Here is a 15,057-nt window from a genome sequence, read left to right on the forward strand (position 1 = left end):
ATATTACTTAAGTAAAGTATTTTTTCAAAAAAAAATTTTTTAAAGACCCACATCCCCTGGCAAGTCTTTCCTTATTATAATGTATATACTAGGGAGCTTTTAGCAATTCATACCAATTACTACTGAGTATTCTGGGGTGAGGCCCTGCCATCAGGAGGGAGCAGCCAAGTGGAGAATGACTGCTCAGATTGCTTCTCTCTTTCCACCTCTTTTCCCATTCCGATGGCGGACACTGGAATCGGAGCTCATCGCTTTTGCCTGGACCATTGCAGTAGTCTCTCCTGTGTTATTTCCATGCTCTTCCAAACATCCAGCCTACACAACATTGCAAGATCACGAAATACCACTTTCAGTGTTACCTCCACTCATCAGAAACCTTCAATGGCTCCCTATTACCCTAGTAATAAATCTTTGAATGAACAAGTATATGGTTTCCCAAATACATAATAACTTGTATAGTAGGTGACTGTATCTCATCTCTTTTTCCCCCTCCCAACCCTCCAGCTCTGCAAAATGTATGTCAGGTATCCAACATTTACCTGGGAGACAGCGAACAAAAAGAATTTGTCTGCAAATTAAATGCAGGTAAAGTGGGCTGGGTGATTTAACTGGCACTTACTTAAGGGCTTATTTCTTTAAACATTATATACAATCAATGTGAATGATCCATAGCAATGGAGAGAACAGAATCCCAAATATTAAAAAGCAGCAGATAACCCAAAGACTCGAATCTAGTTGATTTTAGTGTATGTTTTATGCTTATGACTGCTTGTGTCTGGTAATTGGGACAATTTTTAGAAATTCGGTAATTACATGTGCCTTATTTGCCAACTCCCCCCCCCCACAACACATACACACACACACACACACACACACACACACACACACACACACACACTATAGGAATAGATAACTCAGCTCCCCAAATAATGCACTATTTTTTCTCTTGACCCTTTCCCGGAATAGAGATAGTGGTTTGATTGCAGCCCATTGGAGGGGGCAGGCAGAGAGAGGGGGGAGGAACCCACCGTGAGAGAAAATAGAAGGAACCGAAGGGGGGTGGTGACAAGCTGCTTTTCGGCTGATGCACTGTTGAAGTTTTAGGCAGTATGTACAACCAATGTGTAAAACTGTTCAAAATATCTACAAAAGCTGAACACGCACACCCCTGTGACCCAGCAACTCAGTCCTAGGTGTGTGTATCCCCAACAGAAACGTGCACATCTGCTCGCCAAAAGCCACATACAAGCACGTGCGGTTTACTCATAATGACCCCCAAACTGGCAACAACGCAAGCGTACAGAAAGGAACAGATTGTGAGGTAGCACGCCGGGAGTGGGCACAGTACAACTCCATGCCAGACCAGGGATGACACATTATTGAGCACAAGAAGGCAGATGCCAACACCTACATATGTAAAGTTCTTATACAGACAAAAGTAATCTTTCGTGCGAGAGGGCAGGAGAATGGTTACCCTCGAGGGGCGCTCAGAGTGCTGGAAATCTTCTGTGTCTTGATCGGACGCTGGTTACACAGGTGTGCTTGCTTTGGGAAAATTCACTGCACTTTTGTTTGTGTGATATTTTGTTGTATGTATGTTATGCTTCCATAAATGAATGGAAGGAAGGGAGGAAGGGAGGGAGGGAGGGAGGGAGGGAGGGAGGGAGGGAGAAAAGGAGGAGGGAAGGAAAGAAGGAGGGAGGGAGGTCTGGGCAGCACGGCATGATGGGAAATCCTTGGCATCTGAAGATTTGGATTTAGTTCCAACTCTGCCATTTACTAGCTGTGTGACCTTGGACAAGCCATGGACCTCTCTGGATCTCTGTTTTCTTCATCAGTAAGATAGACAACAAAGCTGCCCTACTTACCTCACAGTGCAGTTGTGAGGACCAACGATACAATGGATGTAACAGTCCTTTGGGCAGTAAAGTATGGCAGGAGGCAAGTGCTATTATTATAGATCTCTAAAGACAGACATTCCTGCGGGGTGAGCACTATGAATAAAGCTCAACCCAGGGCCATGGGCTGTGAGTGCTGACACCGTGTGTGTGTGTGTGTGTGTGTGCGCGCGCGCGCGCATGCACAGGCTGGTTTACTACGTTCTTTCATTACATCTCCCCGCCCCCCCCCCCCAAACTCTTATGGACTGGACCTCAGAGTACAGAGCACCTGGAATAAGCCATGTGTTCATATGAGATGAGTCTGTCTCTTTCCTTTCAAAGTGGATATAAAGAGATGCTATATATACTTTCCTAATTACTTTTTCTGATGTATGCATGCATGTCTGCATCTAAACCTGCCAAATCCTTTAAACTAGCACATAGGACTTTCCGGGCATTGGCTAGGCAAGCCAGCGATGTTGAGAGAAAGACCCTCCTCCTGCCCCTCTGCAACCATGCCTCCCACCCCCCATTGCTTCTCGCTCCAAGCCTGAAACAGCTCACTAGCCACATCTATGGAATCTCAGAGCTGAAAAGTCAGAGCTGAAAAGACCTCAGTGCCTCTGCTGAGAGAATTGGGCAGTGAGGAGCCTAGGCCCTGCTCAGGCCCGCCCTGAGGACTCCATCCTCACCTTGGACGCTGGTGGCAAGGGGAGGGGCTTTTCTTCTGGGTTTGTGGGCAAAAGGGCAAAGCCAATGTCACCACATTTCCCTGGACTGGTTTCATATTATAGTTTTATGTCCCCCTGAGAATCGGAGCGAATGGAAATCTCTGTTCTTCATCTGGCTGCATTGCCGTGGCGTCCTGATGCTAGAATGCTGCATCCTAAGGGATTTTAAGTTCCCTGCCTCCTGGAGGGGAGGGAGGGCTGGGTAACTCAGCCCGCTTTACATAATGTCAAGTGCGGCCACAGGGGGCAGGGCAGGGGGCGGGGTAGAAGCACCCATCAATACTGCTTCAGGCTGCTGTTGCTGCTACTTGGGAGGCACAAAACTGAAGCCACCCTGTTTCTATTTCCTTTAGCAAAATAGGACAATGATAACATTCCTATTAGGTCCCTGATCTCCAGGAAAAAATCTTTTCTTCTTTTTCTTTTTTTTTTTTTTTTTTTTTTGTTAATCCTCATCTGAGGGTATTTTTTCTATTGCTTTTCAGAGAGAGAGTGGAAGGAAGGGTGGGAGGGGGAAGAGAGAAGAGAGAGAGAGAGAGAGAGAGAGAGAGAGAGAGAGAGAGAGAGAAACATCTATTGCAAGCATGTCAAACTCAAAGGCTAACACGGGCCAAATAAACGAGGCATGCGGCCCGTGGGTGCGAGTTTGACATGCTTGATCTATTGGTTGCCTCCCACATGCACCCCAACTGGGGGTGGGAAGCAAGCCTATAACTCAGGTACGACCCTTTGGTGCATGGCCGACACTCTAATCACTGTGCAACACAGGCCAGGGTTCTGGGGAAAATCTTTTTTTCTTTAAATATATTTTTATTGATTTCAGAGAGAAAAGGAGAGGGAGAGATAGAAACATCAATGATGAGAGAGAATCATTGATCGGCTGCGTCCCGCACACCTCCTACTGGGGATTGAGCCTACAACCTGGGCATGTGCCCCCGACAGGAATCAAACCCGACCCTACAGTCCACAGGCCGATGCTCCATCTACTGAGCCAAACCAGGTAGGGCTGGGGAAAATCTTTTTGAAAGCAATGACATTTTTTATTTTCTTTTTCTCATGTATACTCCACATCATATTTAGGGTGTGTGTGTATATATGGGTGACTCAGGGTGTGTGTGTGTGTGTGTGTGTGTGTGTGTGTGTGTGTGTGTGTGTTTGTCTAGCTTACAGAGAAAATGTATACAATAATCTAAACGTAGCAAAGCGATATTAATAGGAGAGAGTAGTATGATTTCCTCTTCAACGGCTTTATCTAAAGATTTTCCCTGAAGTTCCTTTAACCATCAGGTTTATTTATTGCATTTAGATATTGGTTTGCAGATCCTAACTATATGATCGAAACACTAAGAAACCAAGAACCTTAAAAATAAAATTCAAATTACTGCCCATTCAAAATCGAACGCAGATGAAAAAAATCTCCCTAAAAATGAAGGAATGCTGGATTGGGAGTGTAAACCACAACACAAAGATTCAGTTTACTGTTTAAATTTCTATTTTTCCCAATATTTATTCATTAAGTATTTAGTTGATATTTCCCAATGGTAAATATTAGTAAATATTTAATACTGATTTTCAACCTTCTCAGGGCAGTTACTTATGCTATGAAGTAAGCCCCAGCCGAAGTAAATTCTATCAGATTTTAGAATCACTCTCCTCTTTGACACATCCTTACAGTTTCGTACAAATGGAGGGCCTCCCTATGAAATGAGCTCCCTGCTACTGAATATGTCCAAACAGAAGTGTTACCAGTTTGTTTGGTACATTCAGTTTCCAGAGACCTTTCACCGGCTCGTTTGCCCTTCCCTGGAGATGGGTGAGGAACTGTCATGACCCCAACTTACAGACCAGGTGACTTGCTGATGTTGCCTTGGCAACTGGCCCGAGGCCACAGCTGATGGGCCATGGATCCAGGATGGAGCCCCAGCCGAACCTGGTGACAACTCCAGGCAGGGCCATGATCAGGGAGCGAGGCTGCAGGGCACCCTGTCGGGGGAGGCAGGCAGGCTGACTTTAAGAGTCCTCCCGGTTCTGATTCTGAGTTCTTTGGTCTGTGCAGCAGGAGTCAGGGAAAATCCCTAGGGACCACTTTTTATGTCATCTTTTGGAAGACACTTCACATGCTTCCTGGCTGGACATAGAGAATATTCTGCTCAGACCTCCCCCCCGCCCCCACTCTAAATCCCCCTGACACTCCAGGCAGGCAGACCTCGGCCTGACCAGATGGACAAGGGGCCTGAGCAGGCCCAGGTCGGCAACACAGGAATGCTCAGCCCGCAGTCCAGCCTCCTGCCTGGGAGACGCTGCTTCCGTTTTAAACACTCGGGGTGAGCGGCTGGCCTGCTCTTCCAAGGAAAAGCACTTTCTTGACTAAGCATCACTTCCTTCTCCTCTTCACTCCTCATGAATTCTCCTCCACCCCCCAATGTTTATATCTTAGTTTTTTCTAGATGGCAAAGAAAAATGTGTAGCATATCAACCCATATAGCAAAACGACCTTTGCCTTGCTTTTCTAAAAGCCCTCCACCACTGTGTCCAATCCCCTCCACATTTCATCAATTTCTGATGCTGCCCGAAGCCTTGCCCCGGTGGGAGGCCTTTCTGCCTTCTGTGCCTGGAGGCCTGCTCCCTGTCGTCCAAGATTCAGCCCCAGTGTCCCCTCTCCCACTCGGCCAGCCCATTGCAATCATTTTTAATTCTCTAACACAGCTCAGAGTCTTTGCAGAGGCTATTCCACCCACTCCTGCTATTTAAATGTCTATTTAGTAGTTTAACTTTTTAGGAAACAAAGCTTTAACCTAAATTAGAAGAGTAATTGCATAAACCCTGGGTGTACCCATCACCTGACTTCAACCAGAGCCAAGTTATGGCCACTCTAGTTTCATGGAACTCCCACCCTACCCCACTTCCATTAAAAAGGAATCCCAGGCAACACATCACGTGGTCTGTAAATATCTCAGTATATATCTCTAGAAGAAAAGGGCTCTTTTCTAAAACATGCCCACCATACCATCATCCCACTAAAAATAAACCGTAAGTTCCTAAGCACACAAAATATCCACTGAGAGCCCAAAGTCCTGTGATTGACTTTTTTTTTTTTTAGTGGTTTGAACCAGCATCCCAACAAGTCCACCCACTTTTCACCTGCTTCTTCGTATTCACTGTAAGGATCTCTGTTTAGACAACACTTCCTTCTAGCAGCTGCCCCATCCCAAATGCCGGGATGCGTGCCCCTTGTCAGTTCTCCCACAGCTCGCATCCTATACCTCTCACCACTGGCTTGCATCCTGGGACAGACTGTGAGCTCCGAGATGATGGGAAGGCTCAGTGGGTCTCAAAGTAACACCCCTGTGCCTAGCACAGTGCCTGGCCAATAGTATGCACCAACTCTCTCTGGGTTGGATGAATAAGTAAATAAATGAGCTCCCAAGCAAGAGCTATAGTTCCCGTGCCTAAACCCACGTTCAATATAAGGACTTACTTAGGAGTCTGTTTCCCCATGGAGCAGAGACTTAATCCTGTTGGATCCCAGCACCTCGCCCCCCACCTGGCACACAGTAGGTGTTTGAGGGATTGCTGAAAGAGAAACACTTGGGTTTCCATTCCAAGTTCCATCTGTGTGACTTGGGGGTTCATGGCTTTCCTCTCTGGGGCTCATTTCCCCACCTCTATGATGAAGAATCTGGATTCATGATTTCTAAGGTCCTTTTGGGTCTAACTTGTGATTCTGAGTTGGGGCCCAGCCTCCCAGGGAGTCCCCATTTGCCATACATTTGCTGCCCTCTGCTGGCAGGATTGGCTCAGAATCCCTTTGTCCCAGATTTTCCTGAAAGAACTACAGGCAAGCAAAACTAGGTCCCAGTGGGTGGACTGGTCTGTAAGTGGGACAGGGACATAAAACATAGAGGCCTGGGCCTCCCTCCACCCCATGCCGAAGAGGACCCTGGGGTAGCAGACAGACAGAAAGACTAGCAGTGGTCTTACCCCTCAGGAAGGACTTCAAAGGAAAAGAGGGGCCCAGGCTCCCCTTCAGACCAATAAGCAAATCAATAGTATGTACCAACGATCTCTGGGTTGAATGAATAAGTAAATAAGGGGGCAGGGCCCAAGCATCCATCTGTATTAAAAGCCGTCTGCTGCATCTCATGTTCCACCACATCAGACCTGCTGGGCCAAGTTAATGCTCACATGTGTAAATTGAGCCAAAAGCTTAGAAGCACAGTTAAAAGCTCCTCCAGGGAAAGAATAAATGAAGACTTTGACTTTATCATACAAATATCCTTTAGTCTATCTTAGCACATTTTCTTTCAAACAGGTTCACCCAAACCCACAGTAGGCTGCGACCTCTCAAAGATCTTCAGACCTCTGTGCCGAACACACTCAGTTCGGCGGGTCCTCGAATAATGTTATTTCGGTCAATGTCGTTTCGCAGGGTGAGAGCCAGAGGGGTGCAGTGCCACTGCAGTGGAAGTGTCAGGGGGTGTCCGGGTTCCCCAACATGGGGTGCTATTAGCTCCATACCTCCCCCCTCCCCAGCATCTAATCAGTATTTCCCAACTTTTCCTAATCTGACAGGTGACAAATGGACTCTCATGATTTTCATTTGTATTCTTATGACAACTTATATTTCTTCTTCCGTGCTTTGCCTCTTCGTAACCTTTGACCCTTTTTCTAATGAATTTCTCTTCTTAGCTCTTTGGGTTTTGCTACTATTTATTAATCCTTTATAAATGTTGCAAACTTTTCTTTCTTCTTTTTCTATTTCACTATTTGTCTTGTAACTTTATTAGTCCCTATAACCACTGTTTCCTCATTTACTAGCTGCTGGCCGGTTTGCTGGGAGGATTAAATAAGGCAGTGACTGTACAATGTGTAGCCTGCTGCATCACCAGGTCTCCATAAATGCCAATGATGTTTAATAACTGAATTTCTCTATATGACACTCCAAGACCCCAGCTCCCGGTTGGGCCTGCCTGGCCTCAATGTGTAGCACCATGAAACAAGCACAAAGAACATTCTGCTCAACAGGACATGCAGGGCGCTCATCACATGCCATCGTGGTGGTGTCAGCTTTGGATCTGGTGGGGGTTCCATTTAGGTGTTTGCTAAAGTTGGAGCAGGACTCTAACGTGAATGGAAAAGACAGAAGGCTGTGTGACTCGTCTAACTCGACACTCTTCCTTTGTCACATCCCTCCATCAGATGGCTCCTGAGTACTGCAGCCTCCAGGAAGGCCTGCCCTACCTGGACATGGTGATCGCCGAGACCTTGAGGATGTACCCACCGGCTTTCAGGTAGGCTCACACCCCACCCTGCGCCCAGGTCCCTTCAGCATCGCTGCTTGAGGTCCTCACTTGTCCAGTCTGCCACCACCTGCATTATCACCAATGCTGCACTCAAGCTCCTGGAGGCAGGATCTGAGTCTCAGATTTCTTTGTATCCCCCAGGGGCACCAGATGTAATGCCTTCCATGCAGTAACCACAGCAATAAGTGTCTTAACATGACCTTCCTCCCCAACCCAAGCTGGTCTCTCTGGCCTCTGAGCTTTAGATGGCGTTTGTCATTCCCCTGGCTCATTCCTTCCTTCCTTCAGCAGCTATGTATTGAGCATCTGCCTTGTGCCATGCACTAGGAAATGAGCCACGTATGAAACAGAGACACACCCATGCCCTTGAAGGTGACATTCCAGGGGGGCCGCCAAGGCCTGGTCCCCAGCAGCCCACACCTGTTCTGTCTTCGGAGTTCCAAGCCAAGGTCTGACTGTGCCACGCCACACTGTTCCTCACTTCCTCCCTCCCCAGCACTTTTGGCTCTAACTATGCTTCATGTTATATTTGGACACATTTCAACTGCTCTGTAAAATTTCTCCAATGCACATCCAGCCACACTGACCTGTGGGTGCCTTGAGAGCAGGAACCAGGCCACCTGCTTCTGTCGCCCTAAACCAGGCATCTCATGGAGCCCGGCGTCTCCCCTCAGGTCAGATTTCAGGCTCCAGAATCAGAACCCACACAAAGCATTTAACTGTGTGTCATAAAGTCCATCCACATTTCTATGAATGAATAAACCACAAGGAGATATTAGAAAATGTGGATGATTTGCAGGTATCTTGAAATTATATTCCAAAAACATCATTAGAGAGTGTGGTTGTAGATATTGTCCAATATGTTCAGGCCCAGAGCAAACATAGAGAATTCCGGGGTGTGAGTCATAATACATGGTCCCCGAGTGCACGAGGCTTCTTGTCACCTCTCTGGGAGCAGTGGTGACGCCAGGCCCACCTGCTCCCCTGGGGCCAGGGTGAGGAGTGACTCCACGGGCCTTCCCTGATTTGGAGGGAGCCGCAGAGCAAACTGTATCCAATCTTTGTTTTTTAATGATTTATAGCCAACGTCCTTCCAATAGAACTTGGGCAGCTGCTATACACATTAAAAGAAAATTCAAAATAAGACATTCAGGGACACAACAAAGACTGTCAAAAGGAAAGAAGCCTTTACGGGGCCCCAGAGACACCGGTGTCCCAGGTCAGGCCCGCCAGATGCCGGGGCTCCTGGCACAGGGGGAACTCAGCTGAGTTGAACAGTCGTGTTCTCTGCGGGGGAGGAAAGTGTATAAACTCATCAAAGACACATCATTTCCTGGATCTAAACTCAATCACAAATTCATCACCAGACCTTGAATAGATGACGTGTTGAGTGACAAAGTGAACAGGCTCTTAAACACAAAATGCCGCGGCCAGTTCTCCAGTTCTCCTGCTGGCCTGTATCCGCAGCACCATGTGAGCAAGTCGGCGGCAGCATTGCTCCTGGGAAGCAGCACACTGGCACTCCCACTCCGGGGCAGGACAGAAACCAGAGTACCTGGATGCATTTGTTAAAATTCCCCCACAAAGCCGCATATAGTGCAGTGACATATAATGACAGAATGGGTCTAGACCCGTGATTTTCTACCTTTTTCACGGCACACATAAACTAATTACTAAAATTCTGTATAATTTTTTACCAGAAAGTATTATTTTTTCAGGTCTGACAAAAAAATAGGTATAATTTTTATTCATTCACACTGGACAGCTATTGTTGTTGGCTGTTGCCATTTTTCAATTTGACAATCTAAGGGAAAAGAGGTCAGGGCCCCTGACTAGTCAGGTATTGCATGTTTTAAAAAGTTGTATGGCACGCTGGTTGAAAATCGCTGGTCTAGATATAAAGTCAGGATGGTCTTGGCCCACCCCTGAGTTTGCTGTGTGACCTGGGCTAAGTTCTATACTGCTCTGTGCTTCTGTGTCCTGAGTGTTCAATGGGCACATTGCCTGCTCCGCCTGCCTCACGGAGTACAGTGAGAATCAGTGGGATAGTGATGGGAAAACACACTCCCCTCTGAGCAGCCTGCCATGGAAGGTATGAGGTAAAGAGCAAGAGGCACTAAGCTTTGAGTCGAGTGGCCAGCTTCCAGTCCTGCTCCAACCTCAGGCAAGCCATGATCTCCTGGGCCTCACCTTCCTCTACATCTACTCCATTGGCATTTTTAACCGTATCAGCTCTGCTGATTTCTGTTATCAAACAACAGAAATGAGACAGGCAAACCATCATTATTCTCACCCAAACAAGAGGCCAATTCGCTTTGGCCCAGGCATAGGATTTGAGATGAATGTAAGGAGAATGAGAATTTTATTATTCTAGTCTAGTCTAGCCTAATTCTATTCTATTCTATTCTATTCTATTCTATTCTTCTATTCCATTTTATTATTCCTTTAATCTCAGAAAAAGCCTGCTAGCTTCTCCCAAGCACTGATACAACTTGACTGACACCCTCATCTATAAAAATAACTCAGAATGGCCCTTGTGAAAAACATAATTCTTATTGAAAGGTTATTAATGTGAGTCCAATTTCTATGCAGTAGAATTCAGAGATTTTTTCTGGCCTTTTATGCAGCCTAACCGAGACAGAGAGGCCACCATGTTCAGAAGGGAGGGCCCTGCTTTCTGTTTTGTAGGGGGTTTTGCATCCAGGTCCAAGCTATTTCCGGTAAAGATGGCAAAACGGGGTAGCCTTGTTTAGTCCTTTTTGAACTGAGGTTGTATACCCCTCCCCCCATCTTCCTGCTCAAAACTGGGGTTTTGCTCTCAGACGCAAGCACATATTAACTGCATACGTAACTGGGGATCTGAATGGGGCCCCACAGCCCTGCCTTTCAGGCTTCTGACTCTCACATTAAATGCTCATAACAGAGTGATGAATGCTGCAAGGAGCTGTGGGTGCTCTTAATATCTTTTATAGCTATAATTAATGTAATAATTTTATCTCCTCTAAGATATTGAGGGAAGCCCAGTCCTACCACTTGAGGCAAAAGCCAAAATAGATTATTTTTAATTTTTGTAAAAAATATTTATATTACCAAAATAATATGCTTATACCTAAAAAATACCCCCAAAAACTAAACAACACAGAAGGATCGGAAGGAAAAGTTGCCAGCCTGGTCCCCTGCCATCCTCCACCCCAGTCCCATCCCCTAGAGGAGATAGTGGAAGCAGTTTAGGAATTCTCCCAGAAGCTGTCAGTGCCTGCGCAAACACAGATAGTCCTGCCCTTAAAAAATAGGACATAAAAGGGATTATGCCATGGCCGTTCGATAAAATAAACCATCTGACCAGAAGCATTCCTCTCTGGTGGGACTTAGCAATAGTGACACAGACAATGAATGGGGAACAGATTTTCAAACTCACATTTCCTTTAGGTAAAGTGAGGGGTGAGGGAGGGTGTGGCCAGGGGCCGTGTAAGCCCTCCTTAGAAATAAGCCCTTCAAAGGCACCTGTGTGCCCCCAACGCAAGCATAAGATGGGCTTCAGGCTGGATGAAGGAAGGAGCAATGACTACGTTTTCACCAAGGGCCAGGCCAGTCTAAAGAGCCTAGAGTAAGCATGTCAAACTCGTGGCCCGCAGGCCACAAGCCTCGTTTATTTGGCCTGTGTTAGCCTTTGAGTTTGACATGCTTGGGCCTAGGCTGCAGGGTCCTGGGCAGTAGAGACTTAATGGGGTTGGGTGGGTAGGCCTTGGTCACCCCTGAAGGGGACAGGGCCTCCTCTTCCCTTGTCCCCCAACTCATTCCACACTTCAGACCCAGACCCCCTTTGCCCTATCATGGCCCCACCCTAGCTCTCCTCATCTCTACTCTGCATCAAGGCTGGGGTGACCCGTTGTCGTCCCCCTGCCCCCCGCAGGTTCACACGGGAGGCGGCACAGGACTGCGAGTTGCTGGGGCAGCGCATTCCTGCGGGCACAGTGGTCGAAATGGCTGTGGGCGCCTTACACCATGACCCTGAGCACTGGCCACGCCCAGAGGCCTTTGACCCTGAGAGGTAAGCACCGCCCCTTCAAATGGGCCCCTGAGGGATGTGAGCGACAGGGGACTATTGGTAAAGATCTAGTACCACTGTCCCCTGTCAAAAACCAAGGCAATCATATGCTGTGAGGCATAATTTTCCAAGGAAATAACTGTACTACTTTTAAAAGCCCCAAACAGAATCCAGAGATTTAGCATTTCAGCAGCACTGCATGCAAGGAACAAGGCAATTTTAAGTAGTTGTCTTCTGTTTGTTCAAAACAGGACACAGGGCACCGGATCATATTTCAGGTGTAACACATCTTTTCCTTTTTAAAAGTGGAGCCTGATCCAAAACAAGAGGATCAACACAATTTCTCCAGGAACTCATGAGAACCAGCTAGATACACTTCATTTCTAGGCTCCTAGATTTAAAATGTCTACACCGGTATCCACAGCCCCTCCTCAAAAGAACACATTTGTATCCCTTCCTGTGTGATCTGGCAAGGGAGGGCTGGCCAGATGGCAGTTGGGCCGCACTTTCAGCGCTTCCAACTTCCCGGGGACCCAACCCGAGCTCTACAACCAGTCACAGGGAAGCTGTGGGCAATGGGACCTAGACAAATACTATATCCTACTACTGGAAATAAAGATCAGGAACTATAAACAGTGGCCGTTGGGCTTATAGCATCATCTTTGAAACAAACATTGCATTAATATTCAGTTGAAATAGGGGGTGGGGGGTCCAGGGTACCTTGGGCCCAGAAAAGTGCGGAGGTGGTAAGAAGTGAGCTGGCTACCACACAACAGTGGCTGTCACCTGGCTTTACTGTCACAGAACACGTGTGGCACACACTGCCATGTGGTAGCAGATAGGCAATTCCTCTGAGGAAGGCCTTCCGTGATTCAAGTACCACAGCCACCAGTATTTCAATTTCACTGCTTGAACCAGAGAGGCAAAGACAGCTGGCAGGACCTGGCCTTGGGGCAAGAGAGGAGGACCAGGGCCCAGGCACCCTTCTTAGGAAGTATGGCTGGTGTCACCGCTAGCTGATGGAGAAGGTGGAGCCCAGGGTCCAGGTAAGGGCTGTGGTTTCTTTAAGGCTCTTACCTTTCTGGATCATAGTGAGCCCACAGGCTCGTTAACAGCATGATGGACAGTAGGAGGGCAGGAAGGCAACATTGACTGTCCAGGTGATTCTTTTCATTCGCAATGCCTTTGCAGGAAGGGGGGAGGGGGAGGGAACGAAAGCTCAGGGATTAGCAGCCACCAGCTCCAGAGTTTGGGGACAGGCCCAAGAGAAAACAGGATTCTGTTGACTTCGGTGGAGGTTAGGCCCGCTTGGTAGGATCGTCACCTCTGATGTAGGGGACCCTCAGCCAGACCCAGTGTCTGAAGAGGCCCCGAAGTGAAGGCAGGTGTCCTGGGCCAACCCTGACTGCGCTGCCTCACAGGTTCACAGCAGAGGCCCAGAGGTGCCGGCGACCCTTCACCTACCTGCCATTCGGAGCGGGTCCCCGGAGCTGCCTCGGGGTGCGGCTGGGGCTTCTGGAGATCAAGCTGACACTGCTCCACATCCTGAGCAAGTTCCGGTTTGAAGTCTGCCCTGAGACTCAGGTGAGCCCCCTGCAGGTGAGCCCTGCTACTCCAGGCTCAGGTGTGTTCACCACGTTGTCTGCACTGCGGCTGGACTAATATTATTATTATTATTCTTTGTACAGTAGGGTTAGCCCTCATGATGCTATAGCCCTTCCCTCCTTGGCAAATAGAATCCAAAGTAGGTTTTATTATTCCCATTTTCAGACAAGGAGCTAAAACAAGGTTCAGAGAAGTTAAGCAACTTGCCTGAGGTCAAACAGTTGGACTGCAGGCTCCGTGAGGGAACAAAAGTTTGTTGTATTTATTGTTCGGTGCCTCAGCACCCAGCTTAATGCCAGGCACATGGCAGATGCTCATTCATTCATTCAACAAACATCTACAAGCAAATGAATGACTAGCCAGAGAGAAGAAACTGGGGTTCAAATCAGATCTTGCTCATTCCCAAGCCCTCCCGATCCTCCACATCCAGCAGCCTGTCTGCAAGGTGCTAGCTGTTCCCCACACAACTGAACTTGGCTCTCCTCCATGCCTTTTTGGAACTCCCCTGCACAGGACAGCAGTAGACCTGGACCAGAGGGCATAGGGGACAGAGAAGGACACAGTGACAGATGGTGACAACTTCTAGATCCAGAGAGTAGCACTGCCCCCCCTCCCCAACCAACAGGGAGACTGGGGTGGGCTGCTGGTCCAGGAGGAATAATGAGCTCAGGTGGGCTAAAAAAGATATTGGATGTGAAAATGTCCACCAAGTTCTGATTGTCAAGGCTGGAGAGAGGAGGGACCAATTGGGAGCACAGAGCCGAGCCAAGGCAGATGAGGAAACAGAGAAAGAAGGCAGATCTGACTGCCCTAGGCCTTCCATGTGTGCAAGACTTCCTTCTGGGGTTTGCCTCATTACCCTTCATCTTGACATCCAGTACAGTGGCTGGACCAATGTCCCCACCCAAAGCCCTCCCTGACTTTGCTAGCCCCAAATGACCTCCTTTTTTTAAAGTCCAATGGTGTTTCTAGTTTGTCTAGACCTGTACTAATACAGGAGCTACTAGCCACATGTGGCTATTTAAATGTTAATGATGAAATCAAAAAAGTCAGCCCCTCTTTTCCACTAACCACATTTCAAGCATTCAACAGCCACATAATGCTATTGGCTACTGTACAGGATAGCACAGGTCTAGACCATCTTGCTTCTTGGGCATAAAACTGGTCTCCCATCTGAACTATAATCCTCAAAGGCATCTGACAAGGCCCCAGTAGTAAGGCCTGGTGATTCTTCTTTCCTCGAAAGGGTTCACATTAGCCACTGAACCATCATTTTACACATGGCTCAAGGGGCTACCCTACTTCTTAAGTATTTCTTTGGTGTTTCTTCCAAGACCCCAGCCCACTGTGGATCTTCCTTGTAAGACATAAGGAAAACGTTCTGAATGGCACTGAGGTCAGAACACAGCATGCTTGAGCAGGGGACAGCATGAGGCCCAACTCCCCAAAGTCCTGCCCAGAGCAGCTGCTCCGTGTCTGGCTGGGCACAG

General features: G+C 47.7%; 1 protein-coding gene across 1 annotated transcript in view; it reads left to right on the top strand.

The window, feature by feature from the left end:
* The window catches only part of TBXAS1 (thromboxane A synthase 1), a 151,073-nt gene that overhangs the window by 135,381 nt on the left and 635 nt on the right, over positions 1-15,057 (top strand). Inside the window, exons 10-12 of the mRNA XM_080665005.1 lie at positions 7,811-7,902; positions 11,828-11,965; positions 13,384-13,546. Coding sequence (XP_080521131.1) covers positions 7,811-7,902; positions 11,828-11,965; positions 13,384-13,546 — 393 coding nt within the window. The remainder of the gene's footprint in view (positions 1-7,810; positions 7,903-11,827; positions 11,966-13,383; positions 13,547-15,057) is intronic.

The sequence above is a fragment of the Plecotus auritus genome (assembly GCF_963455305.1).
Source record: "Plecotus auritus genome assembly, chromosome: 4".
Taxonomy (NCBI): domain Eukaryota; kingdom Metazoa; phylum Chordata; class Mammalia; order Chiroptera; family Vespertilionidae; genus Plecotus; species Plecotus auritus.